We start from the raw sequence: 24,633 nt of genomic DNA, 5'->3' as shown, positions 1-24,633 counted from the left end.
AACCGTGGGAACAACTGCATGTAGATTTCTTTGAAGCAGAAGGGAAAAATAACTATAGCAAGTGGATAAACGTCGAGTCCACGCCCAACACCACAAGTACCAAAACTACTGAGGTTTTGGGAAGTTGGTTTGCGATTCATGGGTTGCCAGGGTGTTGGCAATTGATAATGGTCCACAGTTTATGCCAGAAGAGTTTGAAATATTTGAGTATAAATTACATCAAATATACTCTAATACCACCATATCACCTAGCATCAAATAGTGCTGCAGAAAGAAGTATACAGATTATGAAGGGGCCTTTGCAAAAGTATTTACTAGGTGACAAGCTAGGTAGTAGTTTCCATGTTCCTCTCTGGCACAGGCTAGACAATTTTCTGTTCTCTTACAGAATAACCCCAGTCTACAACAGGTTGCTCAGCTTACCAGTTAGTGTCTAAACACGCTGATAATACGAGGTTTAGTTTGCTTAGGCCTTACATCAACAAAAAATTAAGGGGGGAAAAGCAAGACAAAGTGAAGATGAGTTGTGAGACATCAGGCATGAAGCTTAAGACAGTTTAGTGCTGGTCAGAAGATCATGGTGAAGAACCACCAATGCAATAAGGAGATGTATGTGATTGGAGCTATTGTAAAGAGACTAGGTGGTTTCACATATCTAGTGAAGACTGGAGAGAGACTGTCAGTGTCATGTAGATCATTTGCTTGAAAGAGGAAATCAGGCAAAAGGAGAATGTGATAACCCTCCTATAGTCCAAATTCCTCTTGCAGTTCAAAGCGAGAGTCAGAGGAAAGGGAAAGTTTGCTGGTATCACAGAATCCACTGCTAAATCAAAGTGAGCAAGGGTCTTTGATTAAGACAAATCAATGTCACAGTTCCAACCATTAAGTGGAGTTAGTTGGTAGTCAGTGTCAAAGTTTCAGTTGACAGATGTTGAGAATGCAGACTCAAGCTAATGGAAATAGAAGAAGTTAGCCAGATAGAAAGAAAAAGGAGCCAGAGAAGTTAATTGAAGGTATGAAGGAAGAAGAAATATGCTGTTCTTTTCATTACTTTTTCAAAATGTATTCTTTCGCTGAAAATGGGCAGCACTAGCAAGGCCAACATTTATTATCCTTCCTGAACTTCCCTCGAGAAGCCATTTCTTTGAACCGCTGCAGTCCATAGTGCTGTTAGGAGGGAGTTCCAGGGTTTTGACCCAGTAAAGGAATGGCTATATTAGGTCCAAGTCAGGATGGTGTGGGGTTTGGAGCAGAACTTGCAGGTTGTGCTGCTCCCATGCATCTGCTGCCCTTGCCCTTCTGGGTGGTAAAGGTTGCTGGCTCGGAAGGTGCTGTTGAAGGAGGCTTGATGAGTTTCTGTAGTCCATCTTGTATATGGTGCACACTGCTGCCACTGTGCCACCTCTTGTTAAATTATATTATTGTTATATACATACCGAGCATTAAAAAGAATTTCCTTTAAAATGTAAATTACTCTGATAGTTTTGTTCATATATGTTTTGGTTGTGATTACATGAAAGCAAATATGCAACCAAACCTGTTAAATTTTCAGGTATTGTTGATTGCTGCCTTTTCTCCCATGAGTTTAATTAATTCTAGTGGAATCTTGTCAATGCCTACAACCTTTCCATTCTTTAGCTCACTGACAGCAAATATCATTTCACACAAGGGCTTCAGAGCCTATACAATCAACTTCCACCTCTTCTTCCTTTTCTATTTCTATTTCCCCTCTTTGCCTACGTTTCTTCAATATATTCCTAGGATTTCTTCTGTACTTCAGTTAGATCATCAATAGCTAGACATGTGAATTTTTGCTTTAACTCATTTCCTGTGCTTAAATAATCCATCCTCCTCAGCTTAGAACAAACCAGTTCTGTCTCTCCAATCCAACTCCTCATTGTTCCACTAGGCCAATTTTTCTCTCCAGCGCTCGTTGTTCAATTTCCTGTATTTTTTTTGCCCGCTATTTCCTTTGCTTTTCACAAACATTACATTCATCACCCATCATTTCTTTGCCCTTTACTAGATTCAGAGTCTGCCTGGCACTTTCCAAGTACTTCCTTCGGCCAACACCAATCAGTTACACTTATTGGATGTTTTCCTTTCCTTTATTTTAATTATGTCATCAGTCTCTTTTCTGAACCTTGACTCAGCTTGCCTTTCAACTACTCCAAATTTTACTTTCTTCTATATGTACATTTTTTATTCAAAAAGAAAGCTTTAATCATATCCATGTCATGATCTGAATCAGCTTCTGCATCAGGATAACTATCAGCAATCTTTACATTATTTCAGCACCCATTTCATTGAGATGTAATAGTTGGACTGATTACATGTATTGGCAAACTGGAGATTCCGTACGGTACAGTAAGAGTACTCTTGTAGAGTTCAGTATTCAAGTACTTGAATATTTTTGTGTGAAATGGTAAAAATCTGCCACATCCCCTGCCCCATAACCAACCAGATAGCCCTACAGACCGACACAATGTGCCAAAAGTTGGAGAAGTGGTCCATTCCCAGCACCGAGGAAAAATTTGTATGAAAGGTAGAAACTTAAAAAGGACAAAAAGCACACAATTTCTAAATGCCAGCTATGTTATCAGAAATTAAACACTTCAACTTATCTAATAGACACTATGCTAGTGTTAGAAATAAATCCTACTTTGCGTAATTCCTACAGGGTCTCAGCTAAGGTTCTTAAGGCTATATCAGCACAAATGATAATAATGCATTTATTAGAATACTTGGAATTACAAAGGATATAAGGCACACAAACAGACTATTTAGCCCAACCAGTCCACGCTGGTGCTTATGCTCCATTTGAGCCTCTTCCCATCTTTCCTCATTTAAAGCTACTATCGTAACCATCTATTCCCTTCTCCATCAAAGCTCATCTAGTTTCCCCTTATATGAATCTTTACATTTATTTCAACCATTCCCTGTGTAGTGAGTTCCACATTCTTACCATTCTTTGGGGAAAGAAGTTTTCTTCTAAATTCCCTATTGGATTTCTTGGTGACTATCTTATATTGATGGCCTTATGTTATGCTCTTCTCCACACGAGTAAACATCCTCTCTGCATCCACTCGATCAAAATCTGTCATAATTCTACATACCTCCAACTGGTTACCCCTCAGCCTTCTTTTGTCAAAAGAGATCCAGTCTGTCAATCCTTTCCTATTCTGTATTCTCACATATTTCTGGTTTCATCCTGGTAAATCTCTGCACGCTTTCCAATCCTCCTATATCCTAATAATTCATATTTGCCTCATGCGTTTCTATAACTACCAACTGAATCTCATATATTCATTTGTAATCAACCTCTAATTGTAAGTGTATTCAACCACTTCTGATATGATTTCTGTGCACAGCAGTAACCATGATTAAATGGTTCACTCATTGCCACATATTATGCCTTTATAAGGAATACCAAAGTCTCTACAATGCAAACTATATGAATTGTGAAATCTCTTTACCAGTATTCCTGTTCACAAATTTAAGTGGATTTATTTCCCAATTTAGTTTCAATCATTAAACAGTTGAGGGCAAACTATTTGACAAATTGCAAAAAGATTGGTCCTGTAGACTATGTGTAACAAAACTGTAAACCCATTCTGCATGAAGATTTTTAAAAACCATATATGCTCTGCCAAGATTTAATGAATGCTTGGGACAATCAATTAGGACAGGTCATTTGCCCCACAAAGGGGTAAGTTGCCCAAATTTAGTCATATTATCATGGGAAGATGTTAAGTGCAATCCAGGCACTCCAAAGTGAGGAATAAATGACAGGACCCTATCCTTCCTCAAGCCTTATGATTTAATTTTACACTAACAGAATGGTACAGCAGTCTCCAACAGACTCTCAAAGCTATGTGGCATCAGTATGTTTCAAGAGGAAAGAGTAGTAAATAATGGAGAATAAAATTTTAACATACTGCAATTTCTAACCATCTTGTTTCCAGTTGCATTGATGACAACAGCAAAATACGTCATCAATCTCTGTGATGCACAACTGTTCCACAAAGAATGATAAAACCTGGTATTTAACTCAAATCTTTTCACTACTGGCAATACAATTTCAAATTGCATTCAGTTGATATACAAACACTGATATTGTAAACATCAGAAATTGGTTTGAATTTTAATGCTGAGAAATGAAAGGTTTAAAATCACACAAGATTGATATTGAAATTTTTAAAATCTCTAGTTAGAATTTAGAATATTCATTTAGAATTTTGATTTGCATGTTCTGCACTTTTTCCTAAAGATTCTGATATTTGTGACTGTTAAAACTCAATCTGAAACCTGTCAAAGTTTAGTTTGCATAAGGATCTTTTCACAACAGCATGAAGATTTTTTTTGCAATTTATAGTGAAAGGGTTATAGGATATCACAAAAATCTAAATATATGCGCATACACCAGTGTTATTATCCAATCAAACAACCTGATCACAATACTGATTACTAACTCAAATCATTACTTTTACCGAATACGTTTTACACATGCTTCCCAGTTCATTAACACTCAGTCAACATACTACCTATGGAATAAATCATATTTTACAGTAGATTATTTGGGAAGACTCACCAGGTTATCAGGTTATACTGTCAGTTGCATCATCATGATTAATGACCGTAGTTCCAACAGTCTAACCTAATCTCAAGGTGGTTACTCATTTTGCTGAAAAATTCATAATCATCTGCTCTGTACAATGCTAAATTTCAGATTTCGCCGAATACAAATAACACTTCTAAATAACCTTTTCCAAATGTCAATGTTAAAAAAAATGGTAGGAGTTGCCGCACTCAATTATAGTCAATTAACCGCCAGGATCAGACTGTTTTAGACTGGATGAATTTTTTTTTGAAGTATAGAACGGGCGCCGAGCCCACCACGACTTTAGAAACCAACAAATCCTTAAGACGCTATTCTTGTAGCATTCGCTTACTCCTCGATTTCGATTAGCGCAAACGAAACAGCAAGCATCGAATTTTCACAGTTCTGCTTTAACGTTGCTCAATACGCTTGATTTGAAAAAAAAAACCGGGGGAAAGGAGATAGCTACGATCCTTTAGGTTTGCATATGCTACTCTCCGCATTTTCGCAAGATAAAATGTCCAGCAACAAATAATAATATACAGAAATTATTCTTCCCATCAAGTAACAGCCATGTGAAAAAACGAGGACTACCCGCTTCCTTGCAATGGTCCAAAAAATACTTGTATCAGATTACACTTAATATTCTCTTCTACCTGGGCCCAATCCACCCTGCAACAGAAGAGCTGGAAAGGGGACAGAAAGCCAAATGATCTAAATAAACCTCCATCCCACCACGTTTTATCCCTGCAATACTCCCTTAGTCCAAGAATCACCAGGCAATTAGAAACAAAAATCACCGCGACAATAACATGCAACAAATAACCTCATATAGAGTCCCTCACCTCCCCAACAACTGACTTTCCTTTACTTTTAATGTACAAGAGAAAAACAAGGGAACTGTGCTCCTAAAGGCAAGTGGTTTAAAGGCTAAGAAGCACCAATGAGTTACCACAATATATTAAAAAAAAGGGGGGACAAGCTTGCAGCAAGCAGTGCCTGAAATAACAGGAGGCAGTAATCCCCTGGCTGCAGGCAGAGCCATTGCAGGGGCTGGGAAGAGAGCCGCTTACCTCATCTCGGAAAGGGCTGGCGGAGGGAGAGTCGCTCACTCAGCCTCAGCTTCACGGCCTCCCCTCCGTCTACCTTGTAAGTCGAGGTGTCCTCTCGATCTGCCGGTTAGCGGATGAGGTAAGGGGCCGCCCCCCCCCCTCTCTCTCTCTGCCCGTTGCCTAGTGTCTGAAGCTAACACTCACGCTCTCGCTCTCCCTCTCTCTCTCTGTACGTTAGCCGACGCGCCTGAACAACCAAACCCGACAACGGAAACGACGGCCGCCCCTTCCAACTCAGTGATTGACAGGCGGTCTGCCCTATCCGAGGGTGCATCACCGCCCACCTCCTCGCGACGCTGACCAATAAAGAACGGCTTCCTCTGGTACTGAGTTTGGTTGTCGCGCCCCGCCTCCCGGCTTCTGGAAACCTGCCGTGCTTTCCCGTCAACCGAACTTGCTGGGTTCAGAACGGGCGGAAGCCGCCTTTGATTGACAGCAGCGCCGACCATAGACAGCGCGGATCTCCCCGTCGCGCTGTAGAAATGAGCGAATCGGGAGTGAACAGAAGGGTGGTGCTTTGATTTGGATGTTGCTGTCAAGTTAGGTTGACTCAGTGACCATGGCGACGCTCTGGCTGCACTTGGTGTTCAGGTTATAAATGAAGGGAGGCATTTAACTTCGCTTCCTACCGCTGCCCCATCTGCGTTATAAAAGCATATCATTTTTGTCACATCGAGCAATTAATAACGTTGTACTCACTTTAAAGCATTTATTTTAGAGATTAAAGAGAGTGGATGGAGTAGGAGTGTTAGCCACGGTAGTAGGTACGTTATTTCCCTATCCTACTCTTTTTTTTAACCGTGTACAAAGTATTCTGGTCACTTATTTGTTTCAAGTAATTAATTATTGTCGCCAAGTCACGTTTTCCATGGCAATTTATATCAGCATAAGTTTGCCAATGAACCAATCATTTATATTCCTACCTTTGCTGCATATATTTCTCATGTTTCTTCCCCTGGCCTTCACTTTCAAGATAAATGCTGTACCCACCACACCATAATCTAATATTCGTGGTAAGTGGAGGTTGTTCTGCGTGGGTAGAACAGCCTTTCCTGCATCTAAATTAATTAGGAACCAAAGAGGAAATTATTTATGGAACTGCCTTTTTAAATTGTTTACTTTGTATCAGTGGTGGTGAAAGCAAATGAAATGTTGGTATAAGTACCCCTGATTTACAAGGGGATGATGTTTTATTTAACGTGATGAGACTGCATTTGGAGTACTGTGCTCAATTTTCATCACCATTTTAAAGAAGATATAGAATTATTGAAGGACGTGTAGAGGAGGGCTATGAGGCTGATTCATGAATTTAGAGGTCTTGGTTAGGATGAAAGATTCTTTACCCTTGTAACTTTCTGAAAAAGAGTATGAGTGTGAACTTTGACACAGATCTTCAAGGTCTTCATGGTTAAGGAGAATTTAGATTCAGGAACATTATTTCATTAGTTACAAGATTTCAGTACCAGGGGCACAACAGGCTAGCAAAAGAAAATGGGAACTTACTCAACTTTAGATTGATTGACTTGTTGAATATAATATCGATGGAGTTGGTGGAACAGAAAGAAGAGAGAAAGATTTGTATTTATTTAGTGCTTTTCACTATTTCAGGATATTCCAAAGCACTTCATAGTTATTTAATATAATATCTTGGAATTGTTGTCATTGTTGTATTTAGGAATGTTGGCAGTCAATTAGTGCGTTGTAAAGTCCCACAAGAGGGGCCTAATTTGCTCAGTTTGCTAGGTGGCTAGAGTGGTGCAGAATAACACCAGCAGTATGAGTTCAATCTCAGTACCAGCTGAAGTCGTTCTTGGGACCTGCCTTCTCACCTTGCCCTGTAGTGATATCTTGGCATAAACCATGATTAGCAACCATTGGACAACAAGGATGCAACATGAAGAGAGACCGCAAACAGAAATGAGATAATGAGCAGATGTTGGTGCAGGGATAAATATTGACCAGGACACTGTTTTGAAAGTCATTGCATTTTTTAAACATTGGGGCTATCTGCCCAATTCTGTTATCAGCTGACAGTCACACACATCCCAATTGCTACTCTGGCTGAAATCAGGGTATTTTTGACGGATATAAACTGTGCTGTGCAATATATCCCTTACTATTTTAAGTCAAGGGTTATGGGGTGCATGCAGGAAGGTGGAGTTGAGGCCAAGATCTGATCAGCCATGATCTTTTTGAATGGTGGAGCAGATCCTACTCCTGCTGCTTTCTCATGTTCTTAAATGTATTAAGTATTTACCTATTCTAGCTTAGCTGGCTCGCTACCTTGAATCTGATAATTCTATTTGTGAACTCAAAGTCCTACTTGCCCTTTAAATTGCTGTTATGCTCAATACAAAAGCTACCTATTGTCATTTCAATGTACATTGACAAAGTGGTCTGTAATTGAGATTAATCTATGCTCAATTCTGTGACTGGATTCTAAATGTACTGGCTCTTTTTTTTTTATCTTGGCAGTTACCCAGAAAGAAAAACTATACTGCGGTATAGGTACTAATGTAAATTGAAATTGGGTGATAACTCTTTAAATATCATAGCCACATAACAAAACTTCAGAATATTAAAGCCCAGTCTTAAAATGTGAGATGAAGCTGCCTCCTGATCATCTTCATCCTGTAGTAGTTTTTTTAGTTAAAATGGTGACTTGTAGTGAGCCATAATGCCTTGGGAACTAGCACCACTGTACCTCCAACTTAAGTAGCTATTTTTCATAGTACCTCAACATGATTCTGGCTATTCAACTGTGAGTGAAGAGTAATATCCAAGCGCAATCTTGGTCAATGGATTCCCTTTTTTTTAATAACTGAATACCATGAGTAGAAGCAGTCTTGCTTCTCACATCAGATGTAGCTGTACAAAAATGTAGGTTCCCATAATACCTCCAAATATCTTTCTTAAAGCATGAAGAATACTATTTAATGGCGAATGACGTGGCAATAAGCTCTTAGCTGCCTCCCCTTGTAATATTTTGTAACTGTGTAGTAATTCTGTGGAATACATAAAAATGAAAAATGCTTGAAATACTCAGCAGGCCTGGCAGCATTGGTAGAGATAAAAACTTGCATTTATATAACACCTTTCATGACCACTGGATGTCCTAATTGCTTTGCAGCCAATGAAGTAGCCTTGAAGTGTAGTCACTGTTGTGATGTCAGAAACATGGTAGCCAATTAACACATCAGACTCACACAAATAGTAATGTGATTATGACCAGATAACCTGTTTTGGTGCTGTTGATTGAGGGATAAATATTGGTGAGGACACTGGGGATAATTCCTCTGCTCCTCTTCGAAATAGTGACATGGAATCTTTTACATCCACCTGAGAGGGAAGACAGGGCATAGGTTTAAAATCTCATCAGAAAGATGGCACCACCAACAGTGCAGCTCTCCGTCAATACTGCAGTGGAGTGTCAGCCTTGATTTCTGTGTTCAAGTCTTGGAGTGGGGCTTGAACCCACAATCTTCTGACTCAGGCGAGAATGCTACCAACTGGGCCATGGCTGACAGAGGGACAATGTTAATGCTTTAGGAGAGGACCTTTTGTCATTGACCTGAAATGTTAACTCTGTTTGTGCCTCCACTGACTTGTCTGCCTGATGAGCTGAGTATTTCCAGCATCTTCAGTTATTTCAGATTTCCAGAATCAGCTGTATTTCGCTTGTCTGTAGCATATGATTCTTTGAATCCTGATTGCAGAACACCCACCTGTTGCTGTGGCACTGTACTTTTCTATTCCACACCACTGTAACTTACTTAATGGGGCAGCTAATTCAAGTTGCAATTCCTGCTGCGTTACCAGCACTTTGTACTATAGGGTCCATCCACAAGGAATGTGGTTGACATTGCCCTACAAATTACCGCTAGAAAAGAAAGAACTGAAAGATAATTAAGCCTCTTTTGTAAAGTAGAAATGCCTTGATTAACATTCAGTTTTCAGTTCTGAGGAAGGGTTTGACACCCTGTGTTTTCTCTTTACAGAAGCTGACTGACCTGTATATTTCTAGAATACTGTGTGTCCCTTTTGTTTATCGTTTCTAGTTATGTATCCTTCATTATTGTTATCATCATCATCATTCATTTGTTGATAGGCATGTCTTGCCTGTGCATGCTGGAATAAGTGAATTTATTCCACCAAGCTCATTTCCCGTCTATATACTATGTAAGTAATTAAAAAGCTTGCAAAGAGGCAACATCAGTTTTAAATCGTAATGGACTCCAAAAACTCTGCATCCAGCAGGAGCCAGTTGGTTTAGACCAATAAAAGAGAACTGGAAGCATTCTTGGGGAAATCAAAACCGAATGAAAACCTGAGAGTGACTTCTGAAGTCATCTTTAAGAAAATAATAAGTATATTTTCAGACCAGATCCAGCTGTGCCCTGCCATTACTCCTGTAAACATTGAAATCAATGTGGGCATTGTTGTTATTGTGCTAGAAATCTCCAGGCTCCTGGATGAAATTGTACTTCTGTAATTTGTTTATGGTTCCCAGTATGGTATTGACCTTTTTTATGGTTGATCTAAAGCTCAACAATATTTACGCCTCAACAATTTTTCTATTAATTTATGCCCTTCACCCTAAAATGTGGTGATTCGTATTGGGTGCAGTTTCACTGGCGATATCAGCCCCCTGATGCATCATCCCAGTTAGCTATGGTAGTTTTACCATAGCTGGCTTCCAGCATTATCATGTGAACTGTACAGCACAGCAATAATGAAAAAAATGCTGGCTCATCTATTTTGTCTGCCCTGTCCTGGCTGAAATCAGTTTCTACAGCATAGAACAGGAATTGAATCTGAATCTTGTAGATGATTCATTATCATACCACATGGAGCAAAGCAATATATTTTAGAAACACGCTTCAACTTCTCCAAGATTCCAGACAGGTACTAGAATTTATATATGTTGGTTGATCATAGTTCCATGGTAGTGGGGCTACAATAATTGGTTTCAATGTCACTTAGCTTGAAGTAACAAAGTAACTAGCATTATTGCAAGGGGACAGGAACAAAGAGGCTTTGCTACATTTTCTACAGGGCTTTGGTGAGATCACGTCTGGAATACTGTGTACAATTTTGGTCTTCATATTTAAGGAAAGATATACTTGCATTGGAGTAGGTACAGTAAAGGTTCACTAAATTGGTCCCTGGGATGAGAGGGTTATCCTATGATGAGAGGCTGAGCAAATTGGGCTATATCCTCTGCCGTTTAGAAGAATGAGAGGCAATCTTATTGAAATCTAGATTCTGAAAGGCTGGATCATGTAAACGCTGAGGAGTTGTTTCTGTGGGCTGGGGAACATAAAACATCGGGGCACAGTCTCAGTGTAAGAGCTGATCATTTGGGACTGAGGTGAGGAAATACTACTTCATTCAAAAGAATTGTGAATCTTTGGAAATCTCTACGCCAGGGGGTTGTGGATGCTCCAACATTGAATGCATTTAAGGCTGGGATAGGCAGATATTTGGTCTCTTTGAATTGAGGGATATGGGGAGAGGGCGGGAAAGTGGAGTTGAAGTCCAAGATCCGCCACAATCACATTGAATGGTGCAGCAGGTTCAACAGGCATCATGATCTACTCCAAATTCTATTTCTTGTCATCTTGGGTTCTTGTGCATCTCTTGATCACCATCTGGATCTTTCCTGGAAGTGAGTGCGATGATGGTCTTGGACTCAGCTCTGATCAAAAGTGACAATATCTTGAGTTCCATGTGGAGCGGAATGAGAAAGTGAATCCAAAGTCATACCCTATGTATACTGCATTTTTTTTTTTAGCAAATTGATGCTAGAAGAATATAATTAATGTCTTTTATATTTGTTGTGGTCATACCTCCTAGCTCTTTAAACACATCTATTATAGAAACCATGGTCATCATAATCATGTCCCAGTTCTATGCTTACCAGCTTGTTAACAGGAGGATAGAGAACCCACTTAATACATAGGCTACTCAATCTTACTCTACTTGCAACAGGAAGGTTTCCCTTAATCCTCATGTAAAAAGGTTACTCCAAATTAAACAGTTGGATGAGATTATTGGCTGAATGCCTGTCTGAACTGGTAATATCTGAACTCTGCATTAAGCTGGATAAGTAACAAGCGAACTGACTACCTTACTGGAGAATCATTCAGCATAACCTTCTACAAGCAGTATGTGATAGGGACCCTGTAATTCGTGGTCAGGCTACAAAAGCCATGGTTTTTTTTTTATATTTCAATGTGTACATTATCTCAAACCTTCAATGTGTATAGTCTACCTCTGATAACTTGAATTTGTTTTTTGTCCTAAAACATTTTAATTATCCAATATTTTGAATTAAGTAATGTTGATAACATTCTGGGAATTCAGTGCTAAAAATTGAATGGTCAGATAATTTGAATTTAACTTTAAATTAAGAGTAGACTGTATCCCATAACTGCCACAAGAACATGATTTTCAACATTTCAATAAAAAATGGAACTTCATGTGCTGTTTGCAAGAAAAGTATGTGATTTATGATCTTGAGGGAGACAAGTAACTTGTAAAAATAAATTTGAATTTGCCCAACAAGATTTGCATTTTGAACAAAAACTTTTATTGTACAAAAATTAAACAAAGCAAGTACAACTAACTTAACACTATACTTCATAAACACTTATTCTTTGAGCCTGAAAATCTCAACGGGACATTCCCTGCTCTATTTATTTTCCACCCAAGAGTTCCTGTATACTTTACAGGATCTTGAGAAGGTTCCTTCACTTCTCCCAGGACCAAACCAAGGTGTGCCAGAGCTTTCAGGAATTCTTATTTCAGGAAGCCTTATCAGGGTTCCTTTTGTTCTCTGAAGTATGAAATTTCTTGGGGTCCTTCCGCTAGCATCTGGGTAGGTGACCTTCAAACTCTCCTTTAACCACCTCATAATTGTCAACACCCCAGCTCACTGCTTTCTTTCTCAGAAATCTCCAAACTCAAACAACACCCTTTGTTTTTGATAGCCCTTTGGTTCTAGTCTATAGTCCCTAGCAAATTTCTGTGTCTCTGCTCCTAGGCTCCAAATGACACTTCCTATTTCTGAGAGAAATTATACAGACAAAATCCAAAATAAGAGAGTACCTTTCAGCAACCTATCCCCTTTGCAACATGGTATCCCTGGGATGTCCTACTTAGAGAGTTAAGCTAATTAACTTTACTTTCCAAAACATCCCTTTGATCTGGGAAACTGCTTTAATAATTTAAACCCCATATGAAGGCAGCTGTAGACATCTCGTCTCCACTAAGAAACTCAAAGGGCTTACCCATTGTTCAGTGTTTTCCCATTTCCAACTCTGACCTTGTTAAATAAACACAGGCCATCCTTTGAATTGCAATTATATTAAGTCTGTTTGCCAGCCTCCATTAGCTCCTATTTAAAACTTTAATCCCCAACCTAAAAGTTTTACCCCTAAAATTTATAAATCATGAAATTAGACATTATCACAGCAAATTTAATATTTATTTTTGTTTTTCAAGCTCAAAATGAAGGGACTATATTGCCAGTTGACTGAAGCTAATGAAGACATGAAGTTTGTGTTTCAGGACAAGGTTAGTATCATATTCAGAAATTAAGTTAAGAAAGCACCTAGTTATATAAGAAATTGTTGTCCTGGTGTGATCACTTTGGAACAGAAGTAAGCCATTCAGCCCCATAAGCCTGTTCTGCCATTCTATTTGATGAAGGCAGTAATTGATTCAAGATGTCAGAAATGTGAGATCAAAGCTTGAGAGGTTAAGAACTGTCAGTCACACCCAAAGATGCCCTGTTTTGTGATGACTCCAGGCATGATGACAGACAACAGCTGTCTGCCTGATTCACTTTAATGCACAACTGTACATAAAGGATATTGATATTTTTTATTTACGGGATGTGGGCATTGCTGGCTAGGCCAGCATTTATTGCCCATCCCTAATTTCCCTTGAGAAATGATGAGCTGCCATCTTGAACCGCTGCAGTCCACATGGCATAGGTCCTTTTTATAGACTTTTTAGCACTTTGATACAACTGAGGGGCCTGCCAAAGTCAACCAGATTCCTGTGGATCTGGAGCCACACGTAGGCCAGACCAGGTGAGGATGGCAGATTTCATTCCCTAAAGGACATTCGTGAACCAGATGGGTTTTTATGACAGTTAGCGATGGTTTCATGGTCATCATTAGACTTTTAATTCCAGATTTTTATTGAATTCAAATTCCACCATCTGCCGTGAGCCTGGGTCACCAGAGCATTACCCTGGGTCTCTGGATAAGCAGTCCAGTGACAATATCACTATGCCACTGCAACAACTGTAGGTTTAATGAAAAGTATAACCTGATTTATTACTGACATATCTTTAATTGCACAATTAAAAGCTTTGAGCAAGTGTAGGTTTGTTTTGTCACGAGTATAAAATATTCCAGCTTAAAGATGTCAGATTTCAAGGCATTGCATGTCCATCAGACAACAGCCAATGATTTATTGAAATCAGGACATATCCTGAATGACTAAACATAAATAAGTTACAGCTCACTTCAATTCAGTTGGTAACTATAATTAGGGATAAGTATTTTTTTACTACAGCAGCAAGCACCGTTAAGGCATGTAGTCACATATTAGACAAAAATTGACACTGAGCCAGAGAAGGAGGTATTGGGATGGGTGACTAAAACCTTGGTAGGTTTTGAGGAACATCTTAAAGGAGCAGAGGAGATGGAAAGGTTTAGGAAGAGTTTGAGGGTTTATGGCTAAAGACACTGTTGATTTTGGTGAATTTTTGAGTAATGCACAGGAGGCCAGAGAGGGGGGGGGAAAGCAGAGATTGTGGAGCTGGAAGAGATTACAGAGATTGAGAGGAGCGACTACAATGTTGCTTGAGTGCAAAATGTGATTAACTGCTACTAGGCTGACAAGAAGCTGATTAATTAGGGAATGCGTGTGCTTTAAATTAAGATTACACATTCACATGTTGTAGTTACATCAAGCATTAGCCTGAATTAGAAATGAATTAGTCCATAGGAATACTTTGTTTGAATCAGTACCCATTCATCTGGAACTGATAATGCTCTGTAATGATAAACAGGAGCCAAATAAAGTATATCATTGAACTTGGCTCCTGATTGCCACTATAAATGCGGTGAAGATGCCTCGTTTGGAAGACTTTGTGAAGTTGAGTCCATTCTGATATCCAAGTCTGCCTCATTGTAAACCCACATCAATGTTAACAAATCAACATGATTGGCAAACAATGCTTCCACTTGCCCAAGCCATGCTGGAAAACACCTTGAGTTTGATTCCCTCTCCTGTAGTTCAAACAAAGCTAGAAGATAAATAAAATGTCTGAATAAGCCCCGTTATTGAAACCCAAACAGAAACAAGTCAGGCCCAAGGCAAATCAATTGCAAGAATTAGAGCAGAATACTGCAGATGCTTGAAATGTGAAACAAAATCAGAAAATTTTGGAAAAAGCTCAGCAAATTGATAACATCTGTGGAGAGGGAAACCAAGAAAAATAAAGAAAAATGTTTAGATGCTGCCTGACCTGAGTATTTTATGGCATTTCCTGATTTTATTTTACTACAAACTCAACAACAACTTGCATTTGTATAGCACCTTTCATGTGTGAAATGCCTTAGGATATTTTACTAAGTGTTATGGCACAGTGGATGGTAAATGCTGAGCTGCTTAAATCCCAGAGGGAAACTTGGATCAGCTGCCACAACTGTTTGCAATGTGTACTTTATTTTGAGATGCGTGCCTTGAATTCATTAGTAATGAGCCCACCAAGACTGGGAGGGTGTTTACAAAACTAAATTAAACATTTATTAATAGAAGAAAAAATTTTAAGCACGCACTTTGGCCTGCAAAATACCACTATAATAACTTCTAAATCTCCTAATTAATCTAGCTCCTAGTTACTCCTCCATTAAGGCAACAGTAAAACAACACAGATTTTAACAGGTCCAGACAAAGCACACATTACTCTGGACAATGATATTCAAGATTAATTCTCTTAGCTTTGGTTCCTGTAGGCAGCATTGGCTGGATGCTCTTCACACTTGTTAGATCTTAGAATTCCTTCCTCTTACACATAACCTCACCTCCTTTTATACAGGTTTTTCTAAATCCCATTGCCCCAACATGTCTTTGCAACTTTACGTTTTCCATAATATAAATCTCCCATAGTACTCATCTTATCAGTAATCTTTGGGAAAAAAATAAACACATTGTTTGGCTTAGCCTCTAAGTGTAACATCTTACCATATTTTTGAAATTCACTACTCTGGTTTGTCTAAAAATGCAACTGTTCTTCACACCCCTCACATTCTAAAACTGCAGCCATATTTACATATTTAGCATTTCAAACCTAGCTTTTCTTTTGATAACTCAGAAGCTCCAGACTAGCTGTCTGCAATTCAGTTAAAACCTCCACACACACAACTTCACACAGAGAAACTAATCCAAACCCCACTATTAACTTACCTTTACAATAAATCACAATATTATGAAAATTATTATATTTTCATGACACAGGAACGTAATCAAACAAAATTTGATACCAGCCACATAAGGAGGTATTAAGTGACCAAAAGCTTAATCAAAGAGAGATGTTTTGAGGAGTGTGTTAAAGGAGGAGAGAGAGAGAGATATTTAGGGAAGGAATTCCAGAGTTTAGGGCCTTGGCAGCATGACATGAAGAGTAATCAGAAGTAGGCGTTCAGGGAATAGGAGCTTTTCTTCTTCTGACTCCATGCTGTTGTTAGTAAAATCACCCTGCAGTATAAACTGGATGGTTTCACCAAGAAGCACACCTGCAGCAGTGAGGCACAAACAAGGTATTTAGTAAAGGTTAAGCAATGTCAATGGCTTATTAATAGGTACCTGGTTAACAAAACAATTTTCTTTATTTTTTTAGGAATTTGTTTCTAGTGTAGGCGATCATTATGTCAAAATACAGGTTAAAGTTTGTGCTTTCAGTCCCGTGAATACAAAGGTAAGCCTACTTTAATCTGTGCATATATGCATTCGGGTATATAAGTATACTCAAGCTAGAGCATGCTACATTTTGTTTAAACATGGTTTTTTGTTGCATTTTATCATTTAACCATTGCTGTTTGTTTTTTCAACTCCTTTATTTTTGCACCAACATAACTTTTATTTATCATTCTGCTTCTCTTTTTGTAAGCTTTGTTATCTCCCCATTAATATTTTGAACTTGCCTTTGTATCACTTTAGTCAAAAGAGCAGATCCGAAACCTGCTTCGAGATCTTTAGTCCCTAAGACCTATGCGAGTGCAGCCCTTAGCAATTAACTTTCCAATTTTTCCATACTCGCTTTGGGTAAACAATTGGGTACCACTCTGCACCATGACAAGACTTCTAAATCACCAGGAAAGGCACTGTGAATTTGATCTTGAGATTGGAGCTCCAGCACCCTCTAATCCTATATTTTTTCTATATTTTATCATCTGCATTATTGATGCTTTTTCTATACGTTAAATTCTTTGGTTTTTGAATGAAAAAACAATTTCAAGGCTATCAGCTACTGCCAGCGTGATGACTTTTTTGTTTTACAAAGGGTACAAGCATTCTAACTCTGTGAAATGAGCTAATGCCTTCAGGATGCTCACAAAATTGTTTCAAGATTCCCTTTGCCGTGGAAGTGGAGTAGAGCTGCCTGAGGCCACATGTTGGACCAATGATCTGATAGAAGTGTGAGCTCTGCTGGGGTGGGGAGGGTGGAGGTGCACATAAGCTACTGGAAGAGTTATTTGAATGATAATTAAGTGTTTTATTACTGTAATAAAGTTTCATTAAGGAACTATGCCCTGTTATATCTGTGTTTCCTTCCAGGCTTATTTTGACACTCTTTAATTAACAAGCTTGCCTACATTTCCATGCCCAAAATGACTGCTTGGTAGTTATTTTTGAAATGTATATGCAACCAAACTTATACCTCTTTTCCTCTATACGGAACAGTGTTTTAAAATTAAGTCATAATTATACTTTCATTGTGAGGTGACTACTGTAATTAATATCAATAAATGCACACTTTTATTGTATTAATGAATCGTGTGAACTTAATGAGTTAATTTAGGGGGAAAAAAATCTCTCCAAGATCAGGGACGATTACATTCATTTTCTTCTTGCATCTGGTTAAATATTTTAGAAAGAAGCAAAACGTCTGCACATGCTTTAGGAATCAGATACTGAAAGTCAAGCATCTTTAACACAAGATCAAAATTCTTGAGCAAAGTAACAAATGCATAAGCGCACCTTCACTCCAAGATCCAGAAGGAGAATGTGCACCCCATTTAACAGGGCCAGTGGCAGTCTGGGCCTTATTCCATAATCTAACTGAACTCCAGAGTGCAGGAAAGAAACAAACAACTTGCTGCAACCCTTAAACTAATGTTGCTCTCAGCACAGAAAAATCTTAATTCAACAATACTCCTCTAGCATGTGTAATCATAGTTATGTTTTAGAAAGCCATTGTATCCTCTCAAAATCTTCAGTTTGCAGTTTGGAAAAAAAGCATCTCTTTCTTAGTCATTAAAAAGTTCACTTTATATTTAGCTGCTGATGGAACTAAAATTGCAGGAAGATTTTTTACCCATTGGAAGAGAAGTTGCTGGGGTAGTTCTTGAGGGTAAGTGTACGTGATTTGATTTTAATGTAAAATGATGAGGCCCTTTTATCCTTATCCTTTGGTCAAGGATTTATTCAGAAAATGTTTTTTCTACATAGTGTCTTGTTGCAAGTAAAATAACTCCTGCCTTGAAACTTTTAGCACTATTTTTCTTGTGAAGCACAAAACATTGATGCTGAGAAATGGTAGAATTTTAATTAAAGTTAATTTTTTTCCACAGACTTCATTAGGAAATGCAGCACACAGTTCAGAGATTTACCAATCAAACCAGTTCCTAGATCTAGGCAGAGTTAGCTAACCTTAATTGGGCCAGAGATAGGGGTGTAAAATTGACTTTAGCGTTCCTGAACAAGGGAGAGGAAGATCAGCAATGGTTCCTGATTCTGCTGATTATCTTATCTTTAATGCGCTATAAGGAGCATATCTATGGGCAAGGAATGAAGATTTAGTGGCCGTTCTCCCCCACTTAGCCCCCACTTAGCTAGACAAGACTCACTCTCTGGGTTTATAAAAATGTGGATTGGTCATTTGGGGCTGATGCTGGTACCTCACATTTCTTCCATTGTGCCTATTATATTTAACACTGAGGGGGAGCTTTCCCAGGCACTTGGCACATTTGAAGGCGTGGGAATGGGGAAAATCATGGATAATGTGGTCATGCCAGTTCTCCAATGTGTTCCTGCCTCCTCTCTCTCTTTCCAGTGGTGGGAAGCTAATTAGGCCTCATCAACAGAAAATTAGAAGCAATTTTCCCATGTAAATGAGCTTTTACTGCTGCCACAGTGTCTGCAGCTTGTCAGGTAACAGGAGGCACATGCAGGGTTGGAAGTCAGAGCATCATGACAAATAAATCTATTGCCTTAAGATACAAATCAAGGCTTGAAATTTCCATTGAATCTCCTGGATACCGCAGTTAAGTAAGGACTAGTGATGAAGAAATGCAGGCCTTTGCTTCCAAATGTTCCACTCCTCCATTTTGTCCAGCCCTCTTACATCGTATGCACATCAGCAGTTCTCTCACCACATGCACAGTGAAGGCTGCCAGCTAGTCTTACTCATTGACTCTCCCTCCTTCCTCCACCTGCTTGACATCCTTCATTAGTTGGCAAACCTCGATGCAGCCTTTTAGTCAGGATCTCCCTGTAAAGCCATTCCAGGAGGCACTCTGCTTCCGCGAACAGAGTTAAATCCCGAAAATGGACCTGACTGCCACAAATTTGAAGTCTGGAGGATTCATCCCTAAAAGTCACATATGAGACGAACATTGTAAGGATAGCAGGTTTTCTTCCTAAAGGACAATAATAACCAGGTGGGTTTTTACAACTGCGAATTTTTTTTTCAGATACAGCATTTTACTTCTAGATCCTTATAAACTGAATTCATGTTAAATTGCAATGATGAGATTTAAACTTGCATTCCCTGGATTATTAGTCCAGCCGTCTGGATTATTAATCCATTACTATACACTACTGTCACAGAGAGGAACAAAAGACTGGGAACTAGAGAGGGAGATCAAGAGTGTGACTGATCCAGGAGTAGTAGAATGTAGTCCCTATCGTGAACTGCAGTACCATTGATCACAAGTCTCGTGTACACCTTCTGCCTAGCTAGTGTTGGCTCCCAAATTGTGAACTAATCTTGTATGTGAATGAATCCACTACTTTGATGTCAAGTTGAAACCAATGGTTGCTATAGTTGGAGAATAAAAATTACAAACTTAAAAAGTAGTTTAACTGTTTAAAATAATGTGCTTCCGCTTAGAGCAACCGTAAAAGCATTTAAAAACAGATGCACAGAATAGAGAGGAAACAATCAAGCATTGCTCTGGAACTATGCCTTTCTCATGAGTTTTCCAGATTTTGACTTTGTCAGAAATGTTCAAGCCTAGTACTTTGAAGTTGTAACACCATAGCCTTTATTCTTCAGCTGGCTGTTGAGAAGCTTTTTTTAAAAGGAAAACTCTTCCTGTCGTGAACTAGGAATTGCTGTTCTTTCTTCCAAAACAAATTACAGACTTAAAACTATAAAGTTTAAAAAACACACTAGCAATTTTGTCCTTTCCAAATAGAAGAAAATTCCTGTCTTTAATAATAAATAGCTGTTAAAATGTTTTTTTTTCCAAAAAAGAATAGGAAATTACAAAAATGTTGAGGTTGTCAGCATTCCTTTTTACTCATTCTCAAAAGGCTAGGTTTTATTCCATGGCGCATTCTTTATTTGTGGGCCTCGGCAGTGATGAAGACCAATCCTTCAACCATGAATAGCATCCATGCAAGCCCCAAACTATCCTCCCCTGAAGGTCAGTTAATCTCCTGTTGTTGTATGTCCCAGGATAGCAGTCAAGAGCATTGTTGTTGGCCGTACCTGTGAAGCCTATGTAATCCACCACCTTGAGGGAGGGAAGGAAAAGAACAATTCTGACAGTTTAAACTTTGTTTTTAGTCTTCTTCATCATTCTAGAATATTGATTTAATGGTGAGTTGCTCATGGACACTATAAGGGAGCCGAATTAGTATCAACATTAATCCAAAGCGCATCATTGGTGTGTATATCATTTCAATTCCTTCAGAGTAACCCTCCAAATCATTCTTTCATCTTTCCTACCACTGACATTCCCAACAATTACCATTACTAATTAACTAACAAAAATAGAAATCAACAGGAAGCAAAATGAAAAGGATGGCAACATTGTGTTTTTTTTTCCTTTCTCTTCTCCAAAAGGCATTACTCTTTACTATGGTCACAACAGGAGCCAGATACCCTCCAGTCCTTTGTCAAAATACCCATTACTCAAGTGTGATCTTTGAAATTACATGTTGGTGGGTTATCCTTTCACAGGGATATCACAACTAAGCGCAATCATACAACATCCAGACACTCGCACGTATGATGCTGTACGGTTATCGAATGTTTGAACACTGGTCAATTTGACTCTTCCCTAACCTAAGGTGCTTGAGGCCAATATTTGTACCCCAGCACTATCCTGTTTGATATTAGCTACCTCAGCACAGGCTAAGTATCAAAACTGCATCCTTTGTGGTTTTTCTAGATTTTTTTAAAGCTAGATATATAAGATAAGGAAGTAAAGTTCTTCTTTTCAACCACTTGATTTCAAAGAGTTCTTGATTGTGAGATTTATTTCATGTTTACAAATATGACTAGATAAAATTGTGACCTATAATACACACACCTGTTTGTTTGAAACATTATATGTCATTATATTCTTGAATTTACTTCTTCAGTTGGACCAAAAGTGAGCTTCTTTAAGCCGAATGATGAAGTCGTAGGTAAGTAAAGTCAATACATGCTTGACATTTCTGCAAATGTTCTGTTAAATTGCAGTGCTAATGTGGTCATTGTGCTGCCCATCTCACAGGTATCCTGCCTTTGGATTGTAAAGAATCTGGGCTCTCCAATACTCTGCTGGTTCATGAGCACAGCCTTGGTATGTTTAAATGCAGTGATGTGATATACACGTTTTATTATTTTTTTCTATAAGACCTGTAGTTGTCTTCCTTCATCCAAATCTATGAAAGCAATAAAAGCTTACTTTGGTTTTTATGGAAAAATATGGCTAGAATGTTAAAAAGAAAGACATAACATTTTACACTAACCAATTTTACACACTAGCTATTTAAAAATATAGAAACCCCTTTATTAAGTCTCTGTGTCTTTTTTATCGCTGTTTAAATATCGATAAATAGCTTTGTCAGTCAATTTTTGTCTGGTGCTTGAAGTGTCACTTTCGCATGCTCTGATTGAAAGATTTCACAAACTCTACATAATATTTTTTAATGGAATGCTGAGATCTGGGGGTTCAAATGCAATGAAAAGCAAGTGGAAAATCCAAAAATTTTTGGGCTTTTAATCCAAATATATTGGACTACAATTGAAAGGAAGTACTTAATCTGTAGAAGACAATGGTTAGGCCACAACTCCTGGATGCTTTCCAAGTCTGACTGCTATGCCCCTTTTGATGCAGGGTTATTCTTCTCTTAAAATGTTCAACACTGCTTCAATCTGGATCCAGTGCTATTCTCCCAGACTCAGACTTGCACATTGTGGGAGTTAGAAATGTGTAAGGAGTCACTTAAATGTTCATCAGCCAGGCACATTCCACATCCTCACTGTCGCATAGTATCTTTGCTGGGAATCCGAGAGTAGTGAAGCATTTTGATCTTTTTTTCCAGCAGCACCTCATTGGAGCTGCTGAGGAGATAAGTGTTCTGATGTTATTGCCATGTTCAAGATGAAGATCAAAGAAGTGAAAGACACCACCTGCCAGCTGAAAGTCAGTGCTATAAGAAGAGCTGTGGAACAAGGAGAAATTAATGATCAAGTGGTGAATGTGGGATAATTTGTCAGCTGTGGAATATTTCATTATCCAAGAGCAAACAACAAATGTGGAATAATTCATTACTTGACAGTGACAGATTATGTATGTGAGGCCAGCAATGAAATATGTATATATAAAAAGAGAGAAACAATTGCATAGAGAAAATATAAAAGGTGATGAGCAGGAGAAAATGATAGGGAAAGAAAGACAATGGAGAGGACAAGTGGATAAACATACAAAGATTACCACAAGATAAATTATCTGAATCATTGAGAGAGGAAAAAATAAATAGATCCCATGCTGACAGACAAATTTAAAAAGTGGATACGAACAATGCTATGAGAGATCAACTTGTGAACTATAATGAATTTTGAGCTCAATGGGATAAATATGAAAATAATGTTGAGTCCCTGGTATTCTAGCAATCTTCTCCAAGGAAAAAGAATCTAACAAAGACCCCAACTTTTATAGCACATTCAGTTTGTTCTGAAAAATGGAAACACTGCCCCAATAAAGCTCTCTCTGTCTGACTTCTTTTCAATAAGTATGGAAACAAGTGAACATGTTCATTCTTCCAGTTTCAGGGCAACACCTTGGCAGCTGTAATCCATCAGTACATCTATAGTGTTCCTAATTAAATTAAGGCCTTCACGCATAGAGTTAATTGCATAGATTCTGTGTGTGTGTGTGTGTGTGTGTGTGTGTGTGTGTGTGTGTGTTATCAGCACATTTTCTGGTTGGACAGTCATGATTTCTATGACAATCGCCAGAGGCCCTGCAGTGATTGGGCCGTTGCTGTGGAAATTGTGAAAAGCTGAATAGGGCAAAAAATGCACGAACACTCATACCCAAAATACCACATGTGGGTGATCAACGTTGTGATAAATTGTTTCCTTTTTAATGCATGGTTTTTTTTAGCTAATTGTTCCCTTTCAACCGTTTAACCCATGATGTGCCTTTTGAAGTTGAGAAACCCTGTGTTCAGGTTGAAGCATGAATCTTTGTTTTCCTGGTTTCATAAAAGCTTCTCAAAATAATTTTTAATACTCGCTTATCCCAATCCTCTTTCTCCTCCACATATATGAAGAGTCTAGTAGACCACTTTGTGCACACTCCCTTAGACTAAGGTATGATTTTTAGGAAATGTCTGCCTTCGTAAATCTTTACAAACCTACGACATAGGCGAGGTGACTAAAGGCACTAACTTCTGTTCCACTTACTTTTATAAATAGGGGGAGATGATGGCATAGCGGTATTGTTGCTGGCCTAGTAATCTAGAGACCCGGGGTAATGCTCTAGGGACCTGGGTTTGAATTTAGATTTGATTTCATTAGAAAAAAATCTGGAATTTAAAGCCTAATGATGACCGTGGAACCATTGTTAATTGTTGTAAAAACCCAACCAGTTCACTAATGTCCTTTAGGGAAGGAAATCTGCCATCCTTACCTGGTGTGGCCTACTTGGGACTCCAGACCCACAGCAATGTGGTTGACTCTTAAAAATGCCCTCTGAAATGGCCTAGCAAGCCACTCAGTTGTCACCATCACCTTCTCAAGGGCAACTAGGGATGGCAGTAAGTGTTGGCCCAGCCAGCGAAGCCCACATCCCGTGAATGAAGAAAAAAAAATGTTATTGAACAGATGGGGAAAGGAGGAAATTTTTCATATTGTTTTGTATTTGTACACTATTTTTCTTCTAATGTATTTGTTTTTAAATGCAGTAACTAAACCTGAAAATGTGAGCTGGGTGAATGCTGCAGGAACTATTCGTGATGGATTGCGTGCATATATGGCCCTGCACACACACTCTCACGTCAGTGCTGGAACAACTGTGCTAGTAATGGAAGGAGCAAGTGTATGTATTAAAAGCCTGCTCGGTTTCAGATCTAGTGCGTCCTTACCCGTTAACAAAACATGACAGATTTATTCTC

At 38.6% G+C, this 24,633-nt stretch overlaps 2 protein-coding genes and 1 long non-coding RNA gene across 8 annotated transcripts in view; 1 reads left to right on the top strand and 2 right to left on the bottom strand.

Annotated features, from left to right (window-relative positions):
- itsn1 (intersectin 1 (SH3 domain protein)) overlaps positions 1-5,897 on the bottom strand; it is a 188,687-nt gene extending 182,790 nt beyond the window's left edge. The window contains exon 1 of one of the 2 annotated variants that reach the window (XM_041210808.1): positions 5,674-5,897. The gene's annotated coding sequence lies outside the window, so the exon portion shown is untranslated. The remainder of the gene's footprint in view (positions 1-5,673) is intronic. The other variant, XM_041210806.1, reaches the window with a different exon arrangement.
- A 342-nt stretch (positions 5,898-6,239) lies between these two features.
- The window catches only part of cryzl1 (crystallin, zeta (quinone reductase)-like 1), a 60,523-nt gene continuing 42,129 nt past the window's right edge, over positions 6,240-24,633 (top strand). For 4 of the 5 annotated variants that reach the window (XR_005945893.1, XR_005945894.1, XM_041211911.1 and 1 more), the window contains exons 1-7: positions 6,654-6,725; positions 13,219-13,290; positions 16,634-16,711; positions 18,295-18,367; positions 21,610-21,654; positions 21,744-21,812; positions 24,424-24,557. Coding sequence is in view for 3 of the 5 variants with exons in the window: in XM_041211911.1 (XP_041067845.1) it covers positions 6,690-6,725; positions 13,219-13,290; positions 16,634-16,711; positions 18,295-18,367; positions 21,610-21,654; positions 21,744-21,812; positions 24,424-24,557 (507 nt within the window). In the remaining 2 variants the exon portion in view is untranslated. Of the gene's footprint in view, positions 6,477-6,653; positions 6,726-13,218; positions 13,291-16,633; positions 16,712-18,294; positions 18,368-21,609; positions 21,655-21,743; positions 21,813-24,423; positions 24,558-24,633 lie in introns of those variants that run through there. The other variant, XM_041211912.1, reaches the window with a different exon arrangement.
- The window catches only part of LOC121290886, a 38,749-nt gene continuing 36,332 nt past the window's right edge, over positions 22,217-24,633 (bottom strand). The window contains exon 3 of the long non-coding RNA XR_005945895.1: positions 22,217-22,677. This is a non-coding gene — a long non-coding RNA (uncharacterized LOC121290886). The remainder of the gene's footprint in view (positions 22,678-24,633) is intronic.

This window comes from Carcharodon carcharias, chromosome 18, assembly GCF_017639515.1.
Source record: "Carcharodon carcharias isolate sCarCar2 chromosome 18, sCarCar2.pri, whole genome shotgun sequence".
In the NCBI taxonomy this organism is placed as follows: Eukaryota; Metazoa; Chordata; class Chondrichthyes; order Lamniformes; family Lamnidae; genus Carcharodon; species Carcharodon carcharias.
The sequence above is the reverse complement of the archived record's forward strand: the minus strand, read 5'-3'. Positions and strand labels throughout refer to the sequence as shown.